Consider the following 16,898-nt stretch of genomic DNA (forward strand, 5'->3'; position numbering starts at 1 on the left):
TGTAAGCACAGTAAGTAGAAAATTGAGTGTTAAGTAGAAAGTAGGGTCAAATATGCTCTGTCATTTTTTTTTGTATGTTTACAGTGAAGTAGTGGCTGCTGTTTTAGCGCTAACATTAGATTATCAGAAGGCATTTTATTCAGTGCAGTAGTTGTTTATATGTATAAATCAGTACTTGGTTAGAATTAGACAAAAAAAATCAGTAGCATAAGACAATAAGATATTTAATCATGTATATTAGAAAACAGAAAATGCTTGAAATTCAAGACAGACAGGAACATAGTGTTGGCCCAGATCTAGCCCACATCTATTCCAGATCTGGCGCGCTACGGGACCCGATCCAGAACAGAGCTGGACCACATCTGGTCCACATTTGGGCCAAATCATCATAAAGTGCTCAGTGCTGGTCCGGATAAGTAAAATCGGATCTGTGCCGGTATTGGCCCGTTTGTGCCAAAAGACACCGGTCCAAGTCAGTTGCGCTGAACTTCTGAAGGGTCTGGGTCAGATCTGGACCAGATGATTTTTGCTATCCGGGTCTGCTTAAAAAGAGACGTATAAACGTGAACTTTTACATGAAATATTCGTAAAATCTCCTATTTTTTCTGTGTACACAGATACCACAATCTACTGGATCTCGAGTTAAACCAATCACTGATGAAAACAAGCAGGCGTCTCTCCGTTACAACCAATCGCATGTTGTGTGGGCGGGACTTCCAGATTTTTCAGGGAGGGTATCCTGTTCCGAATATAAATTCAGCTATTCTTTCAAACGGAAAGTAAATAAATAAATAAATAATGCCGTTTATCGATTTGGAGACAAATTTGCCCGCAAGTAAATTTTCTGAAGATTTTCTAAAAAAGCTATGTTCCACCGCAGCGGCTGCTCTGGGAAAACCAGAGGATGTGAGTACTGTGTCCAGCTAAAGCAGCTAGCTAAAGTTGCTCTAAGGTCATAGCACGGAGTCTGGATTAAACCTGACCTCTTAGTAATGTTTACATTTACAGTTAATTTAGTAATGTTTACATTTACAGTAATGATAACATTTACAGTTAAGATCAATAATCGTCAATCGACTGCTTTATTTATTGATCATTCAAGTGTGTCATTTTTCCTGAGAACACCACTGTTAATGTGTTTTATGCGATGAACCGAGAACTGCGACCTAGGACATTATGTCTAATGTCAGCGGTATTGTGTCAGGGATATTGCTCAAACAATAGCAACACAAAAGACTTGATCACATTTTACTGAACTGAAAACCGCTTTATCGGTTAACTTTCCATCTCAAACCCCGCCCCCTTGATACCACTGGAATTATAGGATTTAGTCAAGTCAAGACTCGGCAAGTCACGTGGGTTTTTATTGCCGTTCCTCTATATACACTATATTGCCAAAAGTTTTGGGACACCCTCCAAATCATTGAATTCCGGGGTTGGGCTTTAGCCCCTTAGTTCCAGTGAAAGGAACTCTTAATGCTTCAGCATACCAAGACATTTTGGACAATTTCATGCTCCCAACTTTGTGGGAACAGTTTGGGGATGACCCCTTCCTGTTCCAACATGACTGTGCACCAGTGCACAAAGCAAGGTCCATAAAGACATGGATGAGAAAGTTTGGTGTGGAGGAACTTCAGTGTCCTGTCCTCACCCTGACAGAACACCTTTGGGATGAATTAGAGCGGAGACTGTGAGCCAGGCCTTCTCATCCAACATCAGTGCCTGATCTTACAAATGCGCTTATAGAGGAATGGTCAAAGATTACCATAAACACACTCCTAAACCTTGTGGAAAGGCTTCTCAGAAGAAGCTGTTATAGCTGTGAAGGGCGGGCCAACTCCATATTACATTCATGTGCCTGTAAAGGCAGACATCCCAGTTTTGGAATGGTTCAGAGTCTCTGCTCTAATTCATCCCAAAGGTTCTATCAGGCTGAGGTCAGGACTGTGTAGGCCAGTCAAGTTCCTCCACACAGGAAGGGGTCATCCCCAGTGTTCCCACACAGTTCAGAGCATGAAATTATCCAAAATGTCTTGGTATACCGAAGCATTAAGAGTTCCTTTCACTGGAACTCAGGGGCCAAGCCCAACCCCTGAATTCAATGATTTGGAGGGATGTCCCAAAACATTTGGCAGTATAGTGTAGCAGGTATACACTACAACAAAGTTCTCCACGACCATGGTGCAACACATAACAGTACAGTACACAAGACTACATAAAGATGGGAGTGGTCTGTTTTGTTGTAAATAGATGACTGCATCGTTCGCACCTGCCTGCTCTGGTAACTGGAGGGGGTCCACAAAAGAGCTCACCTGACCTCTGAGAAGGCATTAATAATGTTATTAGCAGTAAAAAAAAAAAGTCTCATCAAGTGAAAGTTTCTAATGCAGATTTGTAAAGCGCAGGTATGCTGTGGTATTGAGTCATAGTCCATAGCCAGTGGATTGTCTCAGGAAGATGTTGATCAAGCATGTGCAATCAAGCATGTTGCCTGCGCTCCTGACCAGGTATGCTGTCAGGACCGACGTGTGAGCTGTCCACTCTGTCCAGATTTTTGCTGAATGTAGTATGGCATCAGGGTTATTCTGAACACTTGTTATTTATTGTTTGTGATGCTCTAATTCCATTTACTATTACGAACATGGTTCAAACAGTTAAGGCTTTGGGTTGTTGATCAGAAGGTCAGCGTTCAAGCCCCAGCACTGCCAAGCTGACACTGTTAAGCAAGGCTCTTACCCTCTTTTACCCTGTGCTTTGACCCCCAACTTCCTAAGCTGGGATATGTGAAAAAAATTAAATTTATTGTGCTGTAATGTATACATGACAAATGAAGGTGTCTTATACTATATGACCAAAAGTACCTGGATACCTGACTGACACCAATTTGTGGGCCTTCCTTAAACTGTTGCCACAAGTTGGAAGCACTCCTTTGTATAGGATGTCTTTGTATGATGTAGAATTACAGCTTTCCTTCACTGGAATTAAGAGGCAAGATTAGGAGAAATTCTGGAAACCTGTCATAATTACATGGTAAATTGTCCTGACTGCACTTTGACCCACATGAATGTGGACAACATGCATGAAAAATTGTTGGCCGTTCATTCATTATTATTATTTTTTATTGAATACATTGACCATTCCTCCTAAATTCACCCCAAATGACTAATGTATACCATCCCTAGTATTTTGTGTGAGACTCCTTGCCATAAGCACAATGAATAGATCATGTCCCCACTACACTGATTAAACAGACATCGGCTGCGCTGTAGATTTCCTCCTTTATTGTTTTGCAACCGTCACTTTGGGCACTGTCCCAAATACCTCTATATAACCCTTCTCCATAATAAAAAGAAATTTATCATGTTTATCTCAAATTTAGTCATCAGTACATGACCGGAGAGAGAGAGAGAGAGACGAGAAAATCAAGAGTTGGAAAAATACAGCTAGTACATTAACTAAATTGTGCTGCAAGTAAAGGTGGATAGAGCCATATCAGTTACTGATTAATTAGCATCTATGAGGTTTCCAACTCTTGTCCTGGAGTAACCCCTGTCCTGCACAGTTTACTGTTTTCCCAACTCTACCACACAAACTTCAACTTGACCAGGCTGATTAGGAGCAGGGAAAACACTAAATTGTGCAGGATTATACTTGCTCCTGTACAGGCAGGCCACAAGGTGTCATCATAGAGCTTTGGGAACAGTTACACAGGGTAACCTGGATTTAACCTGACTCTTTGGTGGTGGTGTTTTCTTCCCCTCAGAGGATGAATCTGGTGGTGAAGCCTGATCTGCCCCTGCTTATTGCCGGCTCATGTTCCCCTGCCGTGTCTCTCACGGTTTCTGCCATTGCTGTGACTGACACTGCAGAGAAGAACAAGGAGCACAGTGCCAAACTCTTCCAGTTTCTCACCCAGGAGCTGGGACTCAGCCAGGACCGGTCAGTAAGAGATATAACACCTGTTTACTCAGATTGAGCTAGTTTTTGCAGAAAACTTTCAAGACAAGATTTGGTCTGACCCTGATCACATTCAGTCAATCTATGAAGTATTTATGTAGCAGGACTTTAGTCTGTGCACTCTTACCTCCACACACTAGTTGTGTGCCAGAAGAACATTTTTTTAAAAATATCTTTTAAAACACAGTGAGCCAGCTTTCCCAATGTTCTTTAATCCAGAGTTTAAAACTCTGTCAGAAAAACATCTTCCATTAGCTGAGCTACATCAGATCTTTAGGATAAACAGCAGCCCTACTTTCATTCCTGGGTCTGTTTTTAAAAATAATAAGCATTGTATTTCATATTTGTACTCGCATTTGCCAAATGGATCCAATAGCAACTGTAGTCTAGGGATTACACTGTTTGGCTCTCTAGATCAAGTCTATAATATAAAGCAGGCCTACATGCAGTGGATATATTGAAAATGTCTGAATGTATAACTATGCATGTGTATACAGTGCTTTGCAAAAGTATTCACACCCCTGACCTATTTTCTCATATTAGTAAATTACAAATGGTACACTGAAATTTCATGTGTTTGATATTTTATCCTAAAACACTGAAAACTCAAAATCAGTTATTGCAAACTAAGACATGATTTATGTCTGGATTAAATATTTTCATTAAAAATTTTATTTAAAAAAGCACATATTTATAGTGGTTAAAGCCACCTTTTGCTCTTTGGATGTGTATGTACCAGCTTTGCACGCAGTGTTAGAATGATCTTGGCCCATTCTTCTTGGCAGATTTGTGTTAGGTTGGTTAGGTGATGCTGGTGTACTGCAATATTCGAACAGTGCTGGAGATTCTCAATGGGATTGAGATCAGAGCTGGAGGATATTGAAGGACATTTACCTTTTTGTTCTTGAGCAGCTCCTGTGTTGCTTTGTGCTTGGGTTTATTGAATTTAATCCCAAGGTTTCAGGTTTTTAGCAGACTGAAACAGGTTCATTTGGAGGATTTCCCTACATTTTTTATTTTTTTTTGCTCCATTCATTCTTCCTCCAGTTCTAATGAGATGCCTGCTTCCTGCTGATGAGAAGCATCTCCACTGCATGAGGCTGCCACCACCGAACTTCACTGCAGGGATGGAGGCTCTTAAGGCAAGGGAAGTTTCAGGCTTGTGCCACACACAGTGCTTTGAGCTTTGGACAAAAAGCACTATCTTGGTCTCATCTAACCACAAATTCTTTTCTCACATCGCAGCTGGGTCACAGTAATACTCCAGATGTGTGGCTTCTTTCTTGCCACCCCCCACATAAGCCAGTGCTCTTGATACGGTTGACTGATGCGCCACTACACCACTCCCACTATCACTACACTGAACTCTCCTTCAAAGTGGCTTCTCCCACAAGTCTCCATAAATCCAGCGTCACCTGACAATTAATTGATGTTGAGTTTCAGTGTTTGAAAAAGAAATTTCAATGTACCAATTGTAATTATGTAATATAAGAGAACTGGCTAGGGGTCTGAATGCTTTTGCAAGGCACTGTATGCATGTGTTTTTTCTAAACTCTAAAGAGATTCTAGGTGTTGTGTCCACCTGGTTAGTGTAGCTCAATAGGTTCCCATTAGCTACATGTTTTTGTACCAACATGTGCTGAGACTCCATGTGCATGTATCTGATTATAAAGCAGATAACTAACAGGTTCCTGATTCAGAGCTGTTGGTACATGATTGCTGAGCAATACACAGCTGTAGAAATCAGAAACGGTGAAAAAAGCCACACGCATTCATGAAAGAAGTACAACTTCCTTCACATATTGTTCAGGGTCTAAATAACAATTATATAATCCTCATTGAGCTCGCCAACTCTAACCAAATAATCTCAAGTGACATTTTGTTTCCCAAAGCATAAAAACAGATAAGAAAAATAAATATATGTTCTGACTTCCCTCATTAAGAAAGTTATTAGCAGATATTTATTCACTCTATGACTCTATGGGTCAGACATATGTATGCAGGCTGCATGTGTAGCAGTGTGTTTTTCATGGAAATGTGTATTCACATCATCAGTGTTTTGTTTTGTTTCTTGTGTCTGTGTAGCATCGTGATCAGGTTCTACCCACTGGAGCCTTGGCAGGTGGGGAAGAAGGGCACAGTGATGAGCTTCCTGTAAAGAAACCTACTTTACATCTACCATCATGCTGTAGTTCTCTGTAAGGGAAAAATGTTTTACTGCACAATGTGTGAGAAAAACTTGATCTTTAGCTTGAAATCATGAGAATGGTACTATCTTTTCTTTCTTTTCCCATTCCAAAAGAATACTGTAACGTTTTTTAACCGTGTCATCTGCCTGTGTTACATACCGTATGTGTGATTCCCACAAACAAAAAAGGTCCACATGTTTCTATGTACCGAGAAAAGAAAAACAGCCATTCGGTGCTAATCCGGGATACTTTGTCAATATTCTTTACACCACAGCTCTGCTGAATTTCTACATCTGATCATCAGACGTTGTTGATAAAACAGCAGGCTTATATAAATGCACTCATTCTAATGTGTTATCACATCAATAGCAACAACTAATACGCAGTAACTTGGTTAGTCAATGCGTAATAATATCACAAAACATGCCATTTAACAAAGACAAGAGTTTACTCCTTTACACTGTGAAGCTTTCCGTCAAGAGAATTTTATGTAAGAATGTCAGTGATTTGTAACGGTCAGTAACTTTTCTGTCCTGGGAGAGTCTTCAGGACAATGGGCTTTGTGCTTTCCACTTGCTTGTGAACATGACACGCTGTGCTTTTTGTCTTATTCATTTCAAGTGTGGGAAAAAGAGAGGCTGGTGAGGGAAACATTGTGTCATGGACCGTCCACAACGTTAACTTGGCATGCTTATTCATTAATAAAATATTAACAAAATGTATCTCATGGTATAAGAGGAATAAAAAGCTTTAGGATGTGCCATTATAGAAAAATTTATAAATTTGCATTGTCCTGTAGTGCTTTTGTCTTCCTGGTATTTTCTCAGTCATGGAAAAAACAGTTGTGGTGGATTAGATTGAAGAAAAGCTGGAATATATTTAAGGTCATTTATCAAATTATTCTAAGGGATTTTAAAAGGCAGCATGGCAATGACTAACAAGACTTCCTTAAATGGAGACAAATGATGAAATTATAATATTTCAAAACAGTAACTGTTTCAATAGATGCCTTTTGTCATCAGTTTTAAATTATGTAATTTGACCAATTCATTTCACTTCTGATCTAGCTGATCAAGTGCTCACTCGTTATCATTTTTCATTAATTGATTAATTGAGGAGAGAAAAAGAAGAGCAGCTTTGCCACTCAAGACTAAATCTAACAGAGAGAGATAGAGATAGAAAGAGAGATGGCCACAGAAAACTATTAGCTTGAAAATGCTGTATTTTCTTTAATAGTTTTTTATTATATATTTTTTTACCCATATTGTTTAGTTTCCCTTTTCATTCATCTTTCTAAATTGACTGAAATTCTGCAGCATTTCTTTTGAATAAATGATGTCTGAAATGAAATTGGGTTCATCCTTCTTGAATTATTCACGCATCCATTCCACACTGAATAACTAAGGGAAGGAAAAATCCTATATCCAAAAAAAACAAAAAAAAAACAACAGTCTAAAAAGAAATAACACAATTTGATTGAAACTAAATGCCTGACTAATTAGAAAAAATAGCTCAGTCAAATAAATTGTTTCTGATTGTGTGTGATGTATAAAAATAGTTCAGCTATATGATGATGTGAACTGCTTGGTCATGTTTCTAGAAACGGACATGGATTGCCATTAAATGAACAAAACACTTGTTTTGGTGTGTCAAGGTCTTAATCATGAGGAATGCTGGTCAACCCAAATGCTAACTACAATACACAAGAGAACATCCCTCATTAGATGTAAACACACTCAGAGACACAGGATGTTATTGTATAGCATGCATAATGTGTGCACGGAAGACCTGAGGTTGCTGGAATTTAAATTGGGAGGCTGTTTGAACATCTAGGTAATTATTAAACAAGTAAAACATGACTGCTGTTGGTCTAGAGTACCACACAAGTAGTTTCAACAGCCTGGATTCCTTTATACATGACTCGATTGATTCACAGCCTCCTGCAGCCTCCCGGTTTGAACCTAAGCTTAGGTTAGTGTTAGACACAGTAATGTTCAAAGGTTTCAAATCACAATTTGCCTTGTTTTTGAAAAAAGAAAACAGGTAATAGATGTATAAGCATATTAAAGCTGGAAACAGCTGATTGTTAATGATATATGGTAATAATCATAGCACATTTTCAGCAAACATCACTCTTGTATTCCTCATTGAAAAATCGGAAGTATCGGCATTTGCGTGTTTGATTATGGTCTCAAAGCAGCCAGAAAGAAAAAGCTCAGTTAGTATCATAGATTGAACAAGTGACTATATGCGTATGTTGCGCATGAGATTGAATGGCTTCCCTACAGCAATGCAGTAGGCAAATTAAAAAAAACTGAGGGAATACATCCTTCTCTGAAATGTTTAATGAAAGTTATTCATCAACCGTGATGACTGTTTTCTTCCTAGTCCTAATCTGTGAGTACATATAAAAACTATTAAAATATATAAAAATATATAAATATATTTTTATATTAACATATATAAAAAATTTAATAATTGGGATTAATACATTTACCTCAAAAGCCTGTAGTGTGTTGCTGTCATTTGTGATCTTTTTGACATTACTGGGTGTAAATAACGGAGGTGAACCTTTAAAGCGACTCATGACATATATATTAAATCCTGGTTACTGTCCTGGACACAGGTTAATTTTAGGAAAGTTATTTAATAAAAGAAAATATTTTTTATTATTATTATATTTTTTATATTTTAAAATATTTTATAAGACTATAGATCCCTGAAGGGGTGTGCTGTGGTATCTGGCACCAAGATGTTAGCAGCAATCCTGTAAGTTGTGAGGTGGGGCCTCCATGGATCAGACTTGTTTGTTCAGCACATCCCATGGATTGAGATCTGAGGAATTCAGAGGCCATGTCAACACCTCAAACTCGTTGTTGTGCTCTTCAAACCATTCTGAACCATTTTTGCTTTGTGGCACGGTGCATTATCCTGCTGAAAGAGGCCACAACCATCAGGGAATACTGTTTCCATGAAAGAATGTACATGGTCTGCAACAATGCTTAGGTAGGTGGTACTTGTCAAAGTAACATCCACATGGATGACAGAACCCAAGGTTTCCCAGCAGAACATTGCCCAAAACATGACACTGCCTCCACCGGCTTACCTTCTTCCTATAGTGCATCCTGGTGCCATGTGTTCCCAGGTAAGCAACGCACACATACTCGGCCATCCACGTGATGTAAAAGAAAACGTGATTCATCAGACCAGGACACCTTCTTCCATTGCTCCGTGGTCCAGTCTTAATGCTCACGTGCCCATTGTTGGCACTTTCAGCAGTGCACATGGGGTCAGCATGGACACCCTGACTGGTCAAGTCACAGTAATCAGTGTTATTCACTTCACCTGTCAGTGGTCATAAAGTTAAGACTGATGGGTGTATCAGGTGTCTAAACATAGTAATCTGGGTGAAGTCTTCTCCCTCGAGCCCAGTGTTCCCAGAATAGGCTCTAGATCCACTGAATGAATGAAATGAACTGTTTCAGTCTGAGAAACGTTTTTTTTAAGATTTGGGTTTGTAAATCAAAAATGAATGTTAAAGCCTTAATTATCGGAGTTCCAAATGGATGCTTCCGCTGAGGAAACAATAAAATTACACACAAAGTAACGGAATAGTTGAAAGTAGTAACACGTGTATGAAGCTGTTAGGTGGGTGGGTCTTACTCGGGGGGGATCTATGATTGACAGAGGATTCCTCAAATGGTTGTAAAGGGGCGTGTTCTTTAGTTTATATGTTTGAGTCGTGTGGGGTAGAAGTTCGAGTTACGAAAGTGCTTCTCGTGCTGCAAGAGACGTGAAGGGAATCAGTACAAACCCAGTAAAAATGGTGTTGGAAATTTATTTGGACCTTATTTCTCAGCCTTGTCGCTCGGTTTACATCTTCGCCAAAAAGAACAACATCCCGTTTGAGTACAAGAAGCTGTCTTTGATGGCAGGTATGCTGCAGAGTTTGCGTCAGATTTCAGATTGCGTCCTAAACTACATGATAGTGTTACTTATTAACACTATGCCTTATATAGTGCATTACTATGTGCTGTATAAACGTAATTTTGCATGTTTGATCCTTATTTCGTACAAATGCAGTGATTTGCAGGACGTGTGTAGAATTTTAATATACAAATTTGTATGATTTTAACGTCATGCAGATGTTTTTAACATCTGCACGTGCGTTGCTGACATGATTCCTAAGAAAACCTTGAGTTTGTTTTTTATTTTACTTTTCAAGCAAAACTTGTCTGTGTGTGACATTTCACACATGTCTTCGCAACAATACAGCACAGTCATGGCTTTAGACCCAGATTCCTTAGCTTAACATGTGTTTTGGAGGTTTTTGTGCCTGTGTTGTGGACACCCACTTTTATAGTGTTCAAAAATGCAACAGAAAAAAATATTTTTGATAAATGTTTGATATTCCAGGGAGACATCATGTACTAGTCATGTTTCCACCAAATGAAATGCTCTCTAGACTGTATATGTCCTGCCCCTGCTTTTTTTCTTTTTTCTTTTAACAGCGATTCTTCTTTTTAAGGCATGGTTCTTCTCCTTTACTGCTGCTTTTTTTGTCATTTATTTTCAGCTCACTTAAAAGAGGAAGGATTTTGGTCAAGTTTGAAGTTATGTGACATCTACAGAAACATATTTTATCAACTTGCCAGAATGCCCCACTACCTCAGACCGATCAAGAACATGATGTCATGATGAACATCTGGAACACAGAGCTCAGTTGTGGTTATATCCAAACGCTGTCTAACCACCAGGGGTGTTCAAATCTTCTCCAGTCTGCAAAAGGGCCAGGGTGGGTTCAAGTTTTCCTTCCAGGCAAGCAAAAAGCTACGATTCTTAGTTTTTTCGAAAGCTAAGATCAACTCATTGAACAGGTGGAATTATGTGTGGTTCCTGCTGGATTGGAGCAAAATCCTGCACCCGCCCTGCCCCTTTGTGAATAAGATTGAACACCCCTGAGCTAGACAACAGTATATACAAATAAAAATAATTCTTTAGCTATAAGCTTATCACTCAGATCTATTAGGTCAGGGGTGTCCAATCTTATCCACAAAGGGCCGGTGTGGGTGCAGGCTTTCATTCCAACTGAGCAGAAGCCTACTGAGAGCAAAGATCTGTTGATCAGCCAGTTGGAATCAGGTGTAGCTTCTGCTTGGTTGGAATGAAAACCTGCAGCCACACCGGCCCTTTCTGGATGAGATTGGACACCCCTGTATTAGGTGCCTCCCAGTGACAGTCCCACAGCTCTTTGTTACCGTTGGCACTGTATAACAGTCGAACGCAGCTCAAACATGTACAAGCATATCTCCAAAAACACTCATCACCTTGTCATTTGGGATACAGTAAAATGGACAGGCATGACTAAAAATGAGTTGGGGGAAAAAAAAGCATAGAGTTTTCAAAACTCTTTTTTGTTCTCTACATTTGGCAAGTTCACCAAGTTACCGTCAGGTGTGTTTAGACTCAGTGTGGTCGTGCTTGATGCTTGAATGTTGTTGGCTGTTGTTTTAATCAGTCAAACACTTCAGCACACTATCACTCGGACTCCTGTGTCAGAGCAAATATGTCACAACATGCTGTACGGAATCAAATCATGGTGATTTTAAAGGCACATACACCACCCAGGCATGAGATTATGACCATCTGCCTAATATTGTGTTGGTCCCCCTTTTGCTGCCAAAATAACCCTTCATGCACTGTGTATTCTGACACCTTTCTATCAGAACCAGCATTAACTTCTTCGGCAATTTGAGCAACAGTATCTCATCTGTTGGATCAGATCACACGGGCCAGCCTTCTCTCCCCACCTGCATCAATGAGCCTTGGCCGCCCATGACCCTGTCACCAGTTCACCATTGTGCCTTCCTTGGACCACTTTTGATAGATGACCTCTGCAGACCGGGAACACCCCACAAGAGCTGCAGTTTTGGAGATGCTCTGATCCAGTCATCTAGCCATCACAATTTGGTCCTTGTCAAACTCGCTCAAATCCTTACGCTTGCCTATTTTTCCTGCTTCTAACACATCAACTTTGAGGACAAAATGTTCACTTGCTGCCTAATATATCCCACCCACTAACAGGTGCCATGATGGAGATAATCAGTGTTATTCACTTCACCCGTCACTGCTCATAATGTTATGCCTGATCGGTGTATGTATGTAAATGTAGATGTGTCTTTATCTAATAAAATAATCAGTAATTTGACCATTCATACAGTATGTTTCTACTCATGAATTGCTGAAGCGATTTGCCAGGCTATAATTTGTGTGTGAGTGTGTGTTGGTATTTTTTTAAAAAACAGTTTATTTTTAATAAAGCTGTCTTGTTTTCCAGGTGAGCATTATGGGGAAGATTTTGGCAAGATCAACATCATGAGAAAAGTACCTGCTATCCGAGATGGAGATTTTTGCATGGGGGAAAGGTGTGTGTTTTACAACAAATGTCCGTCATTTGAAAAAAATAAAGCAGTATTAACTAGATGTGTAAATTTTTAAGCTATTTATAAGTGCATGAGAAGGTCACACAAAGAAATGAAATGAAAACACAGTATATTAGTTATTTGCCTGTAGAAGCTATAGGTCGATATTTTTTGGTTCTTTTCACAGCTCAAAATCTCAACAGATTCTTAACAGAAAAACATTCCCTGGTGATGATCACAAGTTTATAAAGATTGTTGTGGTTGCCTACTGGACAAAACCTAATGGCAAATGAAAGGCTTTGGTTGTTCTGAATAACACAGGCTGTGTTGTCTGTCTCGCAAGGAGATGGAGCACTGTTATACTGTAATGAAAAGCTCATTGAAACATTAGAAGAGGCACTGCTATTGCATTTAAAACCGTCATGTGAAAAACAGGTTTGTGCTAAGCTTCGAAATAATAAACTTGTGGTGACACATTGCATATTATAATCTGATGGCTGAGTACAGACAGTTTGCCTAAACCTGCACACGCATTTGCACTTTCTACATACACAGCAAACCAATATTTATATCAGCCATTGTATTGTATTGATCCGCTACATTTTTCTATTTTTTGTCTGTTTAATTTTCCATGTAGAGCTAAAACATTTTATTTCCATGTTTTATTTCATTTCACTTTTAAATTCCATTTTTAACTATATTTATTTTTGTTTCTGTAATACTTTCACTGCATGTCTTACTATGTACAACTGTGTATGTGACAAGTAGAATTTGAAATTGATATTTGGTTGATTTACACAGTCTTAGAATAGATGCGTAAATATTGCGTCTGGTGTAAACTGAAATGCACATCCTGCGTAATAAATCACGACTATGGCTCCATTTCATTTGTATTTTTTGCTTGATGTTAAACGTGTTTAAAATGTTAAGACTCAACACTCCCATGCCAAGGTATACTTCCTGCCTTTGTGCATTAGGCAAGAAACCGATAAGGAATCTCAGCTAGATTACATCATGCCAAAGCAATGTGCTGTTTATGTTGTAAATCTTTGCCTCGAGCAGGTTGAGTGTTTTAAGCTGCTTTTCTTCTCATCACGGTTGTAAAGAGCGCTAATTTGAGTCTTCCTGTCAGCTTGAATCAGCCTGGTCATTTTCCTCTGACCTCTCACACATAGCAGGAAGGGTGAAGATCGTATGTTAGCTTTTAGCACATCACTGTGGGCATCACTGTTTTTGCTGGATTGTCTCAGCTTTAGACACACTCTTTCAACAAGCAATGTAGCATCTGATATCTGATTTGCACACTTTTTCTGGTCACAAGCTTCATAATCTTGAAGGCTACTGTCCCTCTGGATCTCTGCACTTTTCTAGGAGAAAATTAGCATTCTGACACGGTGAGTTTTTCAGGGAAAGATGTAGAATCAGGATTGAAATCAGGGCTTTTTTTCAGTTAGTGGTGAGTAAGGAAGATAATAAATATTTGTTGATGTTTTTGCAGGAAAAGATCTGCTGTCATGTTACCAAGTACTTTGCAAGACTGGTGAAAAGTAAAAAGCTCTATACTCTCTTTCCTTCAGTATTGCCATTATGCAGTACCTGGCGGAGAAATATGCCACTCCGGATCACTGGTACCCAGCTGACTTGCAGAAGAGAGCGCGGGTGAATGAGTATCTGGCATGGCAGCATTCAGCTATGAGACCCCATGGGTCCAAGATACTCTGGCTAAAGGTGAGAGATCACCGGGCTAATCGAAGTCTAAGGTCTCAAAACAAGCATTTTCTCTGGTGTTTAATTGTAGTTTAGTTTCAAAATAGTGGCAGTGATTTAATTGCAAATTTTTTGTCTCCAGCTCATGATTCCTAAGGTTATGGGTGTTGAGATTCCCAAAGAAAAGATGGATGCAGCTATAGAGGATCTCGATAGCTCACTGAAGCTCATAGAGGAAAAGTTCCTTCAAGACAGACCATTCTTTGCAGGAGAGGAGATCTCACTGGCTGATCTGGTCGCGATTGTGGAAATCATGCAGGTACAAATTTACACTTTCTGTGTAAATGTGTAGAAGAACAATTTCATGTCATTAAAAGAATGCAAGGCAAACATATTTACGGTCATGAGCTAAACTGAAGACCATATTGTATATGGATAGTTGGAATAATATACCATGAGCATCATCACTATGTAGGTGTGTGTATGTGTGTGTGAGAGAGAGAGAGAGATAGATAGATAGATAGATAGATAGATACATACATACATACATACATACATATATATATATATATATATATATATATATATATATATATATATATATATATATATATATATATATATATATATATATATATATATATATATATATATATATATATATACTTTATTCATCCCAATTGGAAATTTAGGTTTCGTTCTGCTCAAACAGGATCTACACCTGATTCCATAAATTTAAACACTCAGGTGTGGCTTTTGCTTCATTTGAATGAATCCCTGTACCCACATATTTCCCAAGTATTCAGCAAGAACAAAAATAAATGTAGCATGGCATTTGTTTTTTACTTTTCTTACATTTTCACCACTGATCAGAGGTTTAAAATAATCCCACCATTACATACACTGTTGGTCTTACAAGTGGTGAACCTTTGCAAACAATCTATGTGACAAGCAATATAAAGAACCTGACCCAAAGGTTTGTGAAACACAGCACTACAGTGAATATGGAACACCAAACACCAGGTACAGATGCTTATGGTCCTTAAAGAGAGTATTATAATGGTACAGAAATCCTACAGGCAGTACAGTGCAGTAGATCACCAAAAAAAAGACATGCTACAACGCTATTGCTGGAAACCTGATACAAAAACACTACACCATCTGCCTCCATTTTAATACAGAGCTTGAGAGGCACTAGATTAACCTTCTGTTCAAAACTTGCTGCCTCAAAATGTCATCATGTTCCTTTAGATGTCCTTTACTACTATTAATAAAGTGACTAAAGTTAAAATTCATCTACCTCTACCTCAAAAATCTAGTCACCAGATTCTGTTTGGTTAAATGATTGGTTTGCTTGCACTTTTTGCCCAAAAGTAAACCTGATTATGCAACCAACACTGCTATTGCACATACTAAAAAGCTGGAAATTTCTTGCTTAGACCAAGTGAACCCAAAGCAACCCATTGACCCTGGTGGTCCTTGCTGTACCTTGGTGTTCCATTTTCTTCATGTTGTAACTGACTCAAAATTCAAAAGCACATCAAACACTATTTAAGTTAATATCAGAAAAATGGATGAAATGCCACATATTGTTCTGCTTTCACATACAATTTAACAGCGTTCACATTTACAGGGTGTATGCTTCCTTTTTGGTTAGTTTTGCCAACCAGGGGTTCACATTGTTGCTTCATGTACTGTGAGGTGGCGTGATCCTTACACTCAACTGAATACAGTATTAAGTATCTTTAAGGGATCGATTTTTCATCCTTTATAGAGCAGTATAGAACAGAGCTTTTTATCTGTTAATAAAGAACAGGACTAACACTCTGAGTGATTCTCGGTCTGAATAAAGTGGGGAATTTGCATTAGTTGAGTGCTGTCTGTCATTGTGTGGTCATACAAATGAGGTCATGATCACAAACTGATGATACTGTTGTTGATAGTCAGCAAGGAAACTGCCCTGGATTTCAACCTCTCAGCATGTAACCCACCATTTTCTGTTATGGCTCTCAGCCTGTAGGTGCTGGTTTAGATGTCTTTGAAGGGCGTCCCAAACTGAGCGCATGGAAGGACAGAGTTCGGGCTGCGATCGGCGCTGAACTGTTTGACGAAGCTCATCGGGAAATCCTTGCAGCCCAGGAAATGGCAAATAACATGGATGGCAGCAAACTGCAGCATTTCAAAGCCAAGATCCTCAAAATATTCCTATAAGAACATAACATTTTAATCAATAGACAACCATTGTCTCATTTCAAACTCATCATCACCATTGGTGTGAAATTTTTGTATTTCAGAAGCAATGATGTTATCAATAGTGATAGGATCTTTAAAAAAGTCTGTAAAAATTTCGAGAGTTCAGAGCAGACAATTTTAGACCATTAACCTGAACCATTTGTTTTCCAATGTATGCATTTGCATAGATTGTATGCATTTGCTTTTGTATTAGCATTACACTGTTAATTAAACCCTGTAAATCTGCAGTACCCCAGAGTTTCTCCATTTCATTTCCTCCAATTTCAAATTCTTATACTCTTATTGACCGTGAAGCAAACTGAGTCTTTAGAGTATTGTTCCAGCAAATTCTTTATTACTCTTGAGGAAAGAGCTGGGCGGTGAGGAATGT

The 16,898-nt window shown here is 38.9% G+C and overlaps 2 protein-coding genes across 3 annotated transcripts; both read left to right on the plus strand.

Moving 5' to 3' along the window:
• Positions 1-701: 701 nt before the first annotated feature.
• Positions 702-7,496, plus strand: ddt (D-dopachrome tautomerase). 2 transcript variants are annotated; one of them, XM_058416193.1, is made up of 3 exons: positions 702-906; positions 3,764-3,939; positions 6,043-7,496. In XM_058416193.1, the coding sequence occupies exons 1-3, from the start codon at positions 799-801 to the stop codon at positions 6,113-6,115; spliced, it is 357 nt and encodes a 118-aa protein (XP_058272176.1). In that variant the 5' UTR covers positions 702-798; the 3' UTR covers positions 6,116-7,496. The 2 variants fall into 2 exon arrangements, with proteins under 2 accessions (XP_058272176.1, XP_058272177.1); XM_058416194.1 differs by lacking the exon at positions 6,043-7,496 and adding an exon at positions 5,005-5,985.
• Positions 7,497-9,887: 2,391 nt separating this feature from the next.
• Positions 9,888-16,758, plus strand: gstt1b (glutathione S-transferase theta 1b). The gene is made up of 5 exons (XM_058416272.1): positions 9,888-10,081; positions 12,484-12,571; positions 14,146-14,296; positions 14,418-14,594; positions 16,289-16,758. The coding sequence occupies exons 1-5, from the start codon at positions 9,970-9,972 to the stop codon at positions 16,484-16,486; spliced, it is 726 nt and encodes a 241-aa protein (XP_058272255.1). The 5' UTR covers positions 9,888-9,969; the 3' UTR covers positions 16,487-16,758.
• Positions 16,759-16,898: the final 140 nt, after the last annotated feature.

This window comes from Hemibagrus wyckioides, linkage group LG18 (genome assembly GCF_019097595.1).
Source record: "Hemibagrus wyckioides isolate EC202008001 linkage group LG18, SWU_Hwy_1.0, whole genome shotgun sequence".
Taxonomy (NCBI): domain Eukaryota; kingdom Metazoa; phylum Chordata; class Actinopteri; order Siluriformes; family Bagridae; genus Hemibagrus; species Hemibagrus wyckioides.

What these genes read in the sequence shown, in the direction of transcription:
- ddt (XM_058416193.1), top strand. Translation starts at nt 799, where the DNA reads ATGCCGTTTATCGATTTGGAGACAAATTTGCCCGCAAGTAAATTTTCT. An exon ending in CTCTGGGAAAACCAGAGGAT is followed by an intron (nt 907 to 3,763) that starts GTGAGTACTGTG and finishes TCTTCCCCTCAG; the next exon opens with AGGATGAATCTGGTGGTGAA. An exon ending in CTGGGACTCAGCCAGGACCG is followed by an intron (nt 3,940 to 6,042) that starts GTCAGTAAGAGA and finishes GTGTCTGTGTAG; the next exon opens with CATCGTGATCAGGTTCTACC.
- gstt1b (XM_058416272.1), top strand. Translation starts at nt 9,970, where the DNA reads ATGGTGTTGGAAATTTATTTGGACCTTATTTCTCAGCCTTGTCGCTCG. An exon ending in CCAAGATACTCTGGCTAAAG is followed by an intron (nt 14,297 to 14,417) that starts GTGAGAGATCAC and finishes TTTTGTCTCCAG; the next exon opens with CTCATGATTCCTAAGGTTAT. An exon ending in CGATTGTGGAAATCATGCAG is followed by an intron (nt 14,595 to 16,288) that starts GTACAAATTTAC and finishes TATGGCTCTCAG; the next exon opens with CCTGTAGGTGCTGGTTTAGA.